The following is a 12,762-nucleotide window of genomic DNA, read 5'->3' on the forward strand; positions in this document are numbered from 1 at the left end:
GAGGGATATCAATTGGGATGATTGGGCGTGAAGAGCCAAACGAAATCAAGTTACACCGAGCCCAGACCGCTAGGTTCAGCCTGCCGTAGTTCCGAATATCAAGGTAAATCTCGTGAACGTCAAAGGATGTGGCCACCATCAAGGAAGTATCCACAGGTGATAGGAGGTGGCTGATACAAACGAGGCTCCTGCCGTAGATGGTATACACATCAACATCGAAGTGAGATTCGATGAAAGGCAAAGAGGGGAAGTACAGGCAACCAAGGTTCTTGACAGGAAAAAAGTATGAGCTGTCCAGGGGTCAAAACGCCACTTTCAATCGGATAACAGGAGGAGATTCCAAACAGGAGGGGTAGGAAAAAGAAGTTGGATGATGACGGTAGATCACAATGCCACGACAACCATGTCGAGCAAGTATGCATTCGTTGCCCAACCAAGGCAAACCCGATATCACCTTGCAGCGTCGGAAAGAGCCATGAAAGGAATGCTTTGAAGTAGAGCTCCGCTTTTTCAAGGTCATGTACCCTGGCTAGTGGGGACCAGGAACAGGTTGGGGGTAAAATGTTCAAGGCAAACTCTCTAGGACGGGCAGACACGCAGATATCGACAAATTTGATCGGCAATGTGTGGATGAAAGTATCTGGATGAAAAGCTTTGGCAAGAAGGAATCTGCACTGAGTCCAAACATAAATACCCAGACAAACCCCAGGATACTCAGTTTTTTCCAGCACAGCTCCAGTTCCAACCAATTTCATTACACTTGCAAGGTCAAAAGTCAAGCACGATAGTACATACCTAAACAAGCTCTTCCTCTATTTGTTTCAAATTCCTTCAACAAACAAGGTCCAGCCTATCGTTCCTGGTCTTCAGAAAGGATCCAACCCCACGGCCAATAGAAACCAGTCGGTATCCTGAAACAGTCAAGGAGAACATAAGTCGGTATGTAAGAAGGAAGCCTTATGGTTGACTGCTAGCTGACTTGTTTCAAAGCCATGTGCTTTTATAACCAGAAGAAATTCTCCTGCGGAGACTGGGCATGGGGTAGTTTCGCCGCCCGGTGCAACCATGAATATCGAATGGGCGAGACTTGCGGCATGAAACTTGTTCACAGCACCGAAAATATCCAAACGCAATGTAAACTGTGCGAGAAAATCGACACCAAATGCCGCCGACGAAACACAGAGGTCGAGAGGCTCGCACGGTGGCAGCGGGAGGGCGGCACACTCAAGGCGTCAATGGAAAAAAGCAGTGCTGAGATCAGGGCGCTAGAGGAGGAGATCCGGCAGTTGGAGTATGAGAGGCTGATGAAACAGAAAAACATTGGAAAGTAAACTGGCTGACGAAAAGAGGCGCCGGGAACACCAGCCGTAGACGACATGATGGAATGTCCCAGGTTTAAAAAAAAAAAAAAGATATGAGCCACCTCATTACCTTTTGTTATCACACTTCATGTTTCATGATCACTGTTATTTCATAACATCCACTTGGTTCTAATGATTTCGGGTCTGTTTTATTTGATTTTCATTTGATGGTTATTCCGTTAGGTTATGTGTTGGGGGAAAAATGGTTGCTTCTGGGGCCTGGAACGGCGGCTGGTGTAGGACATGGTTGAGGAAATCGGCATTCAGTATTCGGGCTTAGCGTTTGGATCCTTTTGATTAAGGGCTCTTGTTTGCCAATGAATTTATAAGTTTTTCGCATTCTGCCCACACTATTTATGAATCCAACCATTAAGCGCCCTGTATCATCTGAGCGAGGTGACCAGGAGGGGAGCTGCTTTGTCGCCCAATGGTTCAATAAATTTCGCCCCGCTAGCGCGAAAAAAGTAACGGAGGGACAAGGTTAGACGTAGGAAAGGTATATCACATAAGCATGGTCGGATGAATTAGCGAAAATGGTGGTATCGGGAGTGACGAGAGTGTGATATCAGTAATGAAAGTTGGTTGATGTTGTTTGATGCCAACAGATGAGGTTGAAATCCAGAGGGGTGCGGGACGTAAGCTTCCTGCGCCCCGCGTAGTCCTCAGTACTGGCGTAGCCGCGCTCCTATCGCGGAATGTAAGCGCCGGCTTCCCAATAGCACGCTTGGAAGGTATGGGATCGCAGTGCATGTATTCTTTTCCCACCAGATCCGCAGATTAGATTTTATGAGATGCAATATGTTATATCTACAAATAAAATCGGCTAATTGAGAAGTAACATGCCCAGGATTGGAGATAAATACATGGCTTGTGGCCATGGGGTGGAAAAAATAGTAGACTTAGAAAAACTATCGGTTGATTAACGGGCAGCTTAAACTAGGACATAAAGTTCAACACCAGGAGCTTTTCGTATTCGGTGTTAGGGGCCTTATCCCAGCAACTGCCAATATGTACCCTCCATTTTTGTTCTACCCGGTTTCTTGATCAGCTTCCTTTGCCAGGCCATGCTCCCGTAACAAAGCATCGATCTCATCGGCACCCCACAAATGGTGATATATTTGACCATCCTTGGTTTTTCCCACAGTCGCAAATTCGACTATATATAGACGAAGCAGTGCTTAGCATTGAAATGTGGAATATGAACAAATAGATAGATTTGGGCAAGAAAAGGAATAACCAATTTATGAAGTTCAAACTCACTTTTCTCACTGCTCAGCTTCGTCGAGTCCATCGTCTTGCTCAGCACCTTCACCGCCATCCCACAAGCTTCCTTCAAATCGCAATCTTCTTTATAGTCCTGCTTCAATAGACTCTGAGCGCTGGCGTTGTTTGCACCGACACTAGTCGCCTTCCATCCACCGTAGTTCCCACTGGGGTTGCTCTGGTACAGCTGGAACTGCCGGAGGGGATCATACCCGGCGTATATGAAAGAAACGCCAAAGGGTCGCAGACCACCGTGCTGTGTATAGCCCTGTTTCAGATCGCAGAGACGACGAACGAGCTGCTCACATGGGATCTCTTCGTTGTATGTCAGGAGGTAGCGTTGGGCGGCTTGGCGCGCATAGTTGATGAGGATGTTGGCATCTGCTGTCATTCCAGCCACCGCACATATCATATTACTACGAGATAGGTTAGTTATTTTGGTCCGTTGGTTCTTTTTGCTACATAGTGGTAGAAACGTAGGAAGTTCAACCGTACTCATTCAGTATGTAGAGCTTCTCCGCAGATGTGTCCTGTTCCAGTAGTTTGCTCGTCACCTTCCTCTCTGCGGCCAGCACGATTCCATCCTGCGCTAGTATTCCAAGGGCAGTTCCGGCATGTGAAATTGCTTCGAGGGCATATTCAACCTGGTACAGACGGCCTTCCGGTGAAAAGATCGTGGTCTACAAGTAATAGAGTGGGTTAGCAGAGGACCACCGATTCGACAGATACAGACAGAACACTGACTCTGGAATCATATCTTCTGGACATTTTCGCTGGACTCTATTTCGATTTCAAAGAAAGATGTGCGATTTATCCTAAATCAAACGCTAGTGGCCTGTCGAGGGAAGTTGTCTATTGTAAATAAAAGGTGTTGGAGGAGCTGGGCTTCGTCCAGGCAAACTGGCTCCTCGCGTCCAACCACTAACTGAGCTTGGACCAATTGCGGCCTCCAATATCGTTTTTCCTTGGCTCACCCTCAACAACCTCCCAGTAACAACAACCACAGCAATCATCTATAATATAATTCATAGCGGTCTTACATATAATGCCTCTTATCATATACATGTAATTTAGAGGCAGCGGCTAAGATGCTCAAATCTACCTATTCCGCTTTAAATCCACTCCCACCCGGATGGACTGAGCACAAGGCTCCATCAGGTAACCTCTTGTCTCCGACTCCCTAGGTGAATATTTTGCGGCAAAGGCTAATTATCAAAAGGCCATTCCTATTACTACAATGCCCAAACAAAGCAGTCAACATATAAGAGACCAGCCCCACTTCCCCCAGACTCTCCGCCTAGAGGAGCACCAGCTCAGCCGCCATTTGGTTTTTCAGCGGCTTTTACCGGTGTCCCGATTCCAGCGTTCGCGCATCAGTCGCACTACGGACCCATGCCCTTCAATATAGCAGGTCACTTCGATAAATCTCGCAGAGATAGTGCCGGGAACAGGCGGGGTCATGATAGACCACCTCGCCATCCAGAGGACAGGCCAAAGTCCAAGCACGCGATCCCCGGTTGCCATCCGTGGCTTCTCGTAAAAACAAAATTAGGTCGTCGATTTGTTCATAACCCGGATACTAACGATAGCTTCTGGAAATTCCCACCGGATGTATTGAAAGGGGTTGTCGAGTATGATCGTCTCGAACGGGAAAGAACAGAGCGGAGAGAGCGGGGTGAACTAAGTGGAGAAGAGCAACCAGAAGCGGGGGTTCCTGGAAGTGTGTCACAGGAACGCGAGCAATTACCCTCTATCGGTCGGAATGAACCTAGGGAGGAAGAGGATAGCGATGAGTATGAAGAGGTCGAGGTAACGGATGAAGAGGGCGAGGAGGGGACTATACCATACAAAAGGGAGAGAACCGATAAAGAAGCCAGCGAAACCGGACCCATCGAATTCAATGAAGGTGATATCGAATATCAGCTTGCAGCCATGGGTGAGGAATACGGATTGGACCCTGGAGAATATGGAGAGCCGGGTGAGGAGGGATGGGAGGACGGCGCAGAGGGTCTCCCACTCACAGAAGAGGACTCAGTGGCATTGTTCCGCGACCTACTAGATGATTTCCGGATAAACCCTTACATGCCATGGGAGAAGCTAATTGAAGAGGGTAAAATCATTGATGACTCCAGATACACGATAATGCCCAATATGAGATCGCGCCGTGAGGCCTGGACCGACTGGAGCCGCGATCGGATACAAGAGTTGAAAGAACGACGAGAAAAGGAAGAAAAGAAAGATCCCCGAATCCGCTTCCTTGCTTTCCTACAGGAATATGCCACACCGAAATTATACTGGCCAGAGTTCAAACGTAAATATAGAAAGGAACCTGAAATGAAGGATAATAAACTATCAGATAAAGACCGGGAAAAGCTCTACCGGGACCATATATCACGCCTTAAATTATCCGAAAGTACTCGAAAATCGGACCTTTCCACCCTTCTCAAGTCCATACCCATCCACGAGCTGAATAGATCGTCGACGCCGGATACGCTTCCCGCTAGTATCCTCGCGGACCTACGATATATCTCATTGCCACCCAACGTTCGCGATTCGCTAATTCAAGCATACATATTAACTCTGTCCCCCGCACCCGAGCCGGATAATATATCTGCTGAGGAACAAGCAGCACGTGATAAACGTCGGGCTGAGCGGGAGAAACGGGAAAAGGCATTTGCCGAACGGGAGTTATTGGTGCAGGAGCAAAAGCGGAAGCAAAGGGGTGCATTGATGCATGGCAGGGATATGTTACGTCAAGGAGAAGCGGAGTTGGAAATGGCGATGCGAGTTGGCAAGGAGGGATTGAAAAGTCATCTGGAGCCGAAGATGGCAACTCAAGTTCACTCTGATGATAATGATGGTTAGACAGAATCTACATGTATATACCTATATTATATTTGGTTAGAAAATGCCAATTAAATCACCAGTATATCTCGAGACGAGAACATATCCAAGACGCGCTGAAAAAAAAAAAAAAAATGGTATCATATGCATATATTACACTGATTAAAACTTTAACACCCTGTAGATCTTTAACCTAATGGGTCATTTCCATCTGATATTCCAGTTAATATTCCAGTTATCTAAATCTCCAACTATCCCAATCCTCATCTTCATCGTCATCCCCCTCGTCCTCATCATCCCCAGCCCCACCACCTTCCCTTGCCTCCTGCCCTGCCATCTCCTCGCTCTGATCTTCATCCTCAAGAACCCCAACCCCAACCCCAGCTCCCTCCCTTGTAACTCCCCTCCTCCGAATCTCGTCTCTCATTTCTTTCAACCGCCTAACCCTCTCCTCAAGTTCATCCATCTCCTCAAATTCCTCCTCCAACAACCTCGCCGCATCTTCCTTCTCAAGCGATGCTTCCTGCTCATGCACTCGCATCTGCACCTGCTTATCCAGCTTCTCGCGCTGTGCCAGCTCAGCCGCAGAAAGGGGCCCAGCGGATATCGTGGCATGACTGGGAGCAGCAGATATTGTTTTTGTGGGTGCGGCAACCTCTCGTTCAAACGCGGCCCACTCATCTTCGTCGATGGTTTGTGGTTGTGATCGTGGTTGCGATTCGGCTGGTTCTGAAGGAAGGGCCGTGGTAGGTTGTGGTGAAAGCTCGGATGCTTGCTCTTGGTCAAGCTGCGCGGCTTCGTCTATTATTGATGGATCATCATGTTCTTCATCTTCAACAGATTGAACCTGCTGGCGCACTTTTTCCTGCGTAATTTGCTCCTGTGTGGTTTTTGGCTTTTTATGCCCGTCACCCCGAAATTCTGGTTCAAGTTTTCTTTTTTTAACCGGTCTGGCTTTAGAAGAGTCATTTGAATCAGTGGCTCGACGAGATGCCAACTCGTTTCGGAGTAATGCCCGAATATCTGCCATGACGGGATGGTCCGTAGCTTAGGATCTAAAACGTGGAATGGATATAATTTTTAGATAATAGTAGCAAGTATGAACACTTGGTATCTGTAGTGCCGTAGAGATTCCGGATAGAGCATCAATAACAGAATGGAAGCATGAAACCAATATTGTATTATGCAACAGCAAGGTTCGCGACGTCACCGTGTCGGTCCGCTGGTGAGATTGAGCTATTCCTAATTTGAACTAGTTATCAAGCTCGAATCGAAATTTCGTCACATGCGCTTCACGTGATTATATTTCCATTTACGGTCTAGTGCCATCTCTCTTCTTGCCATCTCCTCATCGCGACGTCGCAATTCTACAACAAGATCCACAACATCGATTTGTGCATCTCAACTCCATCAATCTAGTGTTCCGAGATATCACCAGCTGTTCGATAGAAGCTTCGCAAGTCGATTGCGGGATGGTTATCCGTCCGGTATCATCCACAGTCTGAGATTGGGAAGAATAGGTGAATTTCTAGCTTCCCCGGATTTCCAGATCAAGGAGATTGTACGCGTGAATCTGTTTTTGGAGCAACAAAACAACAGCGCACATTTTGTTCAACGGTTGAATGGGGAAGTAATTTCCGCGTGGAAGAAACATACACAAGGAAAAAGAGTGGCTATCCCTCTCCTCTTCCGTTATCCGTTGTATTACTAGTTCCTGTCGATGCCGTAGAGGAGGCAAGACTAGTATTTTTCCATTGGCTTCGCAAAACTCAGGCAAAAATTCAAACCTTCTCAGCAAGCCTTCTATCTACTGTAGTTCATTTTATATTTCTGGCGTGTCAGCTATCTCACCATGGCCGGTAAGCATAATCGTATCCCAGCGTTTAAATATTTTGATCCCTCCCAACCCCATTGGAATGGGAGATGGCAAATCCGCGTATTCAACAGTCTACACCGTGGCATACGGAACTCACTGCTAACTATATTTCTATCAAACAGAAGAACCACGGCGCTCGGGCAGAGCAACAAAAGGCCAGCATTCTAAAAACAACGATTTATCAGAATTGGCACCCTCGAAACGCAAAGGGAAGACGCAGACCAAAGCCCAGAAACAAGCTTCCGACGAACAGACCCCTGCCCCCAATGAAGAAGAGGACGAGATAATCCGTTGCATTTGTGGTGAATATGAAGAGGAGGAAGACGTTGAGCGGGATATGATATGCTGCGACAAGTGCTCTGCGTGGCAACACAACGATTGCATGGGGCTTACTTTCCCGAAGGGACAGGAACCTGCAGAATATTTTTGTGAACAATGTAAGCCGGAAAATCATAAGGAGCTGCTGGATAAAATGGCTCATGGCGAGAAACCCTGGGAGGAAGCTGCGAGGCTAAGAGCCCTGGCTGCAGAGGAGAAAAAGGCACGGAGAAAGAAAGGCGGCAAGCGTGGGAGGAAATCCACCCGGCCTAGCGATATCAAATCTGAAGGGGGTGATGATGGTGTCAAAAGTGCCTCTGAAACACCAGCAAAAGAGATTCCCGTCTCTGCTCAGCCAACCGGCAATCAAGTCAGTCCGCAGGCCCCGGGAGCGTTCCCTAACGATGGTCCTCCTAGCAGCCAAAAACGCAAATTCGACGAACAGGAAGTTAGCCAACGTGAACCGGTATGTACTTCCTCCATTATGCTCTGACCTACCATTATGCTAAGATTATTTTCAGGGACCAAAGCAGAAACTTCAGCGATTGTCTACTGGCCGCCAAATCGAAAGTCCTGAGGTGAAGTCACCGACTGTGCACAGGAAGCAGAGCGTATCTAGTGTGCAATATGTTCAGGAACAGAAAAGTGGAAGGTCACCCACTGAGGGAACTGGAGGCCCGTCAGACCTTCAGAGCCTGGCCAGGAGGAATGTGGCGAATGCCCTAGTCAAACTCTTCGTAGAACAGGCAGCATCGGCCCTGCAGCAAGGCGCTTATTCGATGCCTGCTGGAAAGACTAAAGAAGCTGTTGGCGAAGCACTGGGAGTTGCAATTGAACATGCCATGTATAAACATCTCTGTGGAGGAAGTGGAGAACCTAGTGAAGCCTATAAGCAACAGATGCGGACCATCCTATTCAATGTGAGGAAGAATACTTCGTTACGTGATAGTTTGCTTGTAGGAAGTATTTCTCCAGACACACTTGCCACCATGAGCACCCAAGACATGGCTAGCAAGGAGTTACGACAGAAGGATGATGAAATCAAGCGAGAGGCCGAGAGGCAGCATATGATTATCCAAGAACAAGGGCCCCGAATCAGACGTACACATAAAGGGGAGGAGTTGATCGAAGATGATTCACAGCATGCTGCAACCGAATCTATCTTCTCAGCGGCGCCAACTCGCCGCGACACCCTACATGAGGCCGACCTTCGATCTACTACAAGCCCTACAGGAGCTCGACCAGCCAGCCCAAGCATGTCACATCAGCCTGAGTTCAGAGAATACCGTGGCTCAGTAGATCGAACAGCTGACGATCACCGGCTACACTCCATCGATCCCTCAGCTGGTGACCAGCGACGAGCCTCGGCCTCAAACTTCAATATCCAAAACGTCTGGTCGAACGTCCAATCACCTGGTTCAGCACCTCATGATGAGCCATTTCCTCCTGCTTCTGCTCCATCTCTTCAGGATGTACAGCCGAGTCACAAAGTCCAAGCCGATGCAGAGATAGATCAGTTGCTTAAAGACGAGGATGTCGATTCCCCTCCTTACTCTCCAAAGGACTTCCAGAGTGAAGGTGAAATTTGGCGTGGCAAAGTATCCATGAATCCCGTTGCTGAATTCTCTGCCACTGCAAGGCATGTTGCTGGAGCAGACCTGAGCGGAAGAATCCCGTGGGAACAATTAATCCCCCCCACGTTGGTGGTCGATGGCCGTATCGAAACGCAACTCGCCACGAACTACCTCTGCGGTCTCCGCTTCAGTCAAACGACCGATGTATCCGTTAATGCCATATCTCCCCCAATCGCCCCACACGACAATGCAGAATTCCAAAGGCTATTCGAATATTTCCTGCAGCGCAACCGATTCGGCGTCATCGGTAAACACCCCTTCCATGCAGTCAAGGACACATATATCATCCCCATCGAAGCTGGCCAAAGCAAGAAACCCGAATTCATTGAACTGCTAGAGAACAACACCCTCGAAGACCCGACGCCAGAACGAACACTTCTTGTCGTCTTCGTCGTAAAAACGAACAACCACTACAGCCCACCCATTGGCCATCCGACACCGCAAGAACCTGCCTATGCCACCGCCAGTCCCTTGACGGTCACCCCAAGCTCCGCTCCCCACTATTCCCAATTCATTTCTGGTCCGGCCACGTCGAGCGGTACGCCTCCCGTCGTTCCCACGACGGCATTGGTATCGCCTTCCCCCCGCATGGCAACAACTGATGGCCCCAACCAACAACAACAACCAAAGCCACAACCACAACCCCATCAATACAACCCAGCCTCCCACACCTCGGCCCCACCGCAAAATCCTCTCGGCAAATCTGCCGCAATGCAAGTGCTCGGGCCACTAGCGGCCTCTCCAGCGGTAGTACAGCTATTGCAGCAAGCACCCAATTCAGATGTGGAGCAGCTCAAACTCATCGCGGGTATCCTGGCTCAGAACCCTGCTGCGGCAAATGATTATCAGTTGTTAGTGAGCAAGATCGTTGAGAATATCAATGGGAAGGCGCAGTGAAATTTGTGTTATTGACTTAGCCCCCTCCCAAGTCCCGACTTGAATTTTTCCTCTTATCCGCATTACGCCAGTTTCTTTCTATTTTTTGTTTGCTTATTCGTCTCCTGTGTAAATTGCTGCAGTTACTTGCAAATAAGGGATTTTGTATTTTTCCTCTAGCTGTACTAAAAATGGAAGGAATGATTATTTTACTTTCTATGTTCTACTTCTTCCTTTCCTCTTCTCAATTTTTATTTAGCTCTTGAAAGGGAGAAATTATGGCACAATTTTCCTCAATTGGCCCTATTCCATCCCTCCTTTTCATTATTTCCCCATACATCGCTGTTATATTGGTTGGTTTCTTATTTGAATTATTTCAAAAGTTTCTGATGAGTTGCTAGTATTTTCCTCGATAAACGTTTCATTAACTGTCTATCCAACCCTTGTTTCCAACTCCTGCTTCAAACCTTCAATTTCTAGCTACCCTTCTGCCCCTCCAGTTCAGCCAGCTTTCTTGCTATTCCTTCGGGACATGGGAGTTAAAACGTATCGTAGTTGGGCTATCTTTTTTTTTTTCTTTCCTTCCCTGCCCTCTTTTGTGTTCTCTTCCAAACCCTTTCATCCCCATGCTTTTGCTATCATCCACTGTGTTGCCGCAATTCAGTTGGCTAGCAATCCATGTCCATGTGTTATTTCTCTCATGTAAATAATTAACGATGTTTTTGCTACTGCTTTTACTTGCCTGGTACTGTACTTACATGGCTCGTTTTCAAACAAATGGGTAAATATTTTTTTCATTCACTTCTAATAGTTAAAAATATCAAGACCCTTTATTTATAAACGAGGATGTGGCATCCATCATTCATCAAATTCTGGGAAGAGTATGTTTTAAATGAGCAGCCACTTGATCCACACATACATACATACATATATACATATGTGTATATATATATCTAGTCAAAGAATGATGTAACATAATTCTTGATGGCCAAATATATTATTAGAATTGAGTTAGGTCCAGTAAATATCCCCTTCGTCATTGTAGTTTTTTTGGCTAAAAAATATTCTCTCCAGACTGTGCCGCCAGTGAAACTCGCGGGCTGCTGGGGGAAGTTTGGGCTTTGTACAGTTTGAGAGTTTGTGCTGAAGAGAACCCTAGGTAGCCAGTGGTGAAACAAAATAAAATGATGTAATAAATAGACACAAAAAATTTTTCTTTTTCTTTCTTTTTTTTTTTTCAGTTAGGTTTACAGCATTTGGATATAGGTTTCTTCGCATCAAGATAGAGAACAAACTATATAAAACCTCGCCTAATTCCAAGAGCAAACCCACTAACGCCAGCGCTATGCAAATTCTCCCGCGCCTCAAATAAAAAGTATATAGATGTAACAGTAGGTCTTCTCTACCACCGTCCCCCATAGCCTCCCCCTCCTCTACCCTTGTACCCTCTATATCCACCACCTCCACCACCAGTCCGATAAGGTCCTCGACCTCCACCCGCTCTAGATCCCCACCCGCCCTCATTATCATAGTCACCGCGGACGGAGGGTCCATCGTCATGTCTAGAGGGCGGTGGGCCCTTCAACTCCTTTTGCAAGACAGCAAAAGTCTCGCGCATTTTCGCATAGCCCAGGTGCATTTTGCCGAAGAAGTGATCTGCCAGGCGACGATCGTTATCTAGACGACTGAGATACGCGCCGCATACGTCGCAAACTTGTAGTTTCTGATGGCCCGAGGGTCCTGAGGTATCGGCGAGCGCTTTGAGTTCGCGTTCACAGGATTCTTTTTGGTGTTTCGCGGTGCGGACTTTGTGGAACTCGTTGAAAGCGGTTGAGACGGAGCCCATTTCGCTGAGAACTGAGACCTCGAGGAGGCCGTTATTTATTGTTTTTGAGAGGTCGGATATTTGTTTTAGCTGCGTGAGAGGGATGTGTTGATTGGTTAGGGAATATAATCAGCCGAACAGAATAGTTTTCACGTTGCGGAGAGACTGGGTCTCAAGGAAACGTAAACAATGATAATAAAAAGGTGGAAATGACATACCAAATTATTTGTCTGACGAATTTCATCTGGAGTCTTCTCTAATCGTCGCTGCGCCGAATCAATCCTCCGGTTGCAGTCGTCGACGTATTTCTGAATGTCTCGGAGGTAATCATATTCGAAGCCCCATTTTGACTTCTCATGCGCCGAAGCAGCCTCATACTCCGCTTTTAGCCCCTCATTATGGACCTTTGGACACGGGCCTAGGTCTTGTTTGGTATTTGTGAAGAGGTCATGAGGACATGTGCCGACAATATATGAGCGGCAAACTTTGGGGTCAGTTATTGCAAGCTGGGAATTGCGCGAGCCGCCGAAGCCGACCATTTGCTCCGCTATATAAGTTAGTTTCTCATGCTGATTCGAAAACATTTCTCAATAACAAGATGGCCCAGTATGAGGGGGAACGTACCACCCATAAGCTGCTCGAGCAGCTTCCTCTGTTCCGCCGCCATGGTTGAAAGCAGGACTGATATCTGTAGCTCAACGACAGGAAGGGTTTGGTATTGGACAGGCAGTGTCTCTGTAAACGATTGCCAGCATGAATGGTCAG

The 12,762-nt window shown here is 47.4% G+C and overlaps 6 protein-coding genes across 6 annotated transcripts; 3 read left to right on the forward strand and 3 right to left on the reverse strand.

The window, feature by feature from the left end:
• Positions 1-403: 403 nt before the first annotated feature.
• HCBG_05871 (uncharacterized protein) lies at positions 404-1,873 on the forward strand (the record flags this gene model as incomplete). Its single annotated transcript, XM_045432920.1, has 3 exons — positions 404-414; positions 850-943; positions 1,011-1,873. The coding sequence occupies 3 exons, from the start codon at positions 404-406 to the stop codon at positions 1,329-1,331; spliced, it is 426 nt and encodes a 141-aa protein (XP_045286088.1).
• Positions 1,874-2,258: 385 nt separating this feature from the next.
• Positions 2,259-3,637, reverse strand: HCBG_05872 (proteasome component; the record flags this gene model as incomplete). Its single annotated transcript, XM_045432921.1, has 4 exons — positions 2,259-2,517; positions 2,622-3,040; positions 3,120-3,304; positions 3,599-3,637. 4 exons carry the CDS (start codon positions 3,635-3,637, stop codon positions 2,390-2,392), a joined length of 771 nt encoding a protein of 256 aa, XP_045286089.1.
• A 75-nt stretch (positions 3,638-3,712) lies between these two features.
• On the forward strand, positions 3,713-5,489 carry HCBG_05873 (FF domain-containing protein; the record flags this gene model as incomplete). Its single annotated transcript, XM_045432922.1, has 2 exons — positions 3,713-3,782; positions 3,844-5,489. The coding sequence occupies 2 exons, from the start codon at positions 3,713-3,715 to the stop codon at positions 5,487-5,489; spliced, it is 1,716 nt and encodes a 571-aa protein (XP_045286090.1).
• A 214-nt stretch (positions 5,490-5,703) lies between these two features.
• HCBG_05874 (uncharacterized protein) lies at positions 5,704-6,498 on the reverse strand (the record flags this gene model as incomplete). The annotated part of the gene is made up of 1 exon (XM_045432923.1): positions 5,704-6,498. One exon carries the CDS (start codon positions 6,496-6,498, stop codon positions 5,704-5,706), a length of 795 nt encoding a protein of 264 aa, XP_045286091.1.
• Positions 6,499-7,320: 822 nt separating this feature from the next.
• On the forward strand, positions 7,321-10,390 carry HCBG_05875 (uncharacterized protein; the record flags this gene model as incomplete). The annotated part of the gene is made up of 3 exons (XM_045432924.1): positions 7,321-7,327; positions 7,467-8,128; positions 8,184-10,390. 3 exons carry the CDS (start codon positions 7,321-7,323, stop codon positions 10,191-10,193), a joined length of 2,679 nt encoding a protein of 892 aa, XP_045286092.1.
• Positions 10,391-11,574: 1,184 nt separating this feature from the next.
• HCBG_05876 (U1 snRNP-associated protein Usp106) lies at positions 11,575-12,664 on the reverse strand (the record flags this gene model as incomplete). The annotated part of the gene is made up of 3 exons (XM_045432925.1): positions 11,575-12,087; positions 12,216-12,544; positions 12,622-12,664. 3 exons carry the CDS (start codon positions 12,662-12,664, stop codon positions 11,575-11,577), a joined length of 885 nt encoding a protein of 294 aa, XP_045286093.1.
• Positions 12,665-12,762: the final 98 nt, after the last annotated feature.

This window comes from Histoplasma capsulatum (assembly GCF_000150115.1).
Source record: "Histoplasma capsulatum G186AR genomic scaffold supercont2.8, whole genome shotgun sequence".
In the NCBI taxonomy this organism is placed as follows: Eukaryota; Fungi; Ascomycota; class Eurotiomycetes; order Onygenales; family Ajellomycetaceae; genus Histoplasma; species Histoplasma capsulatum.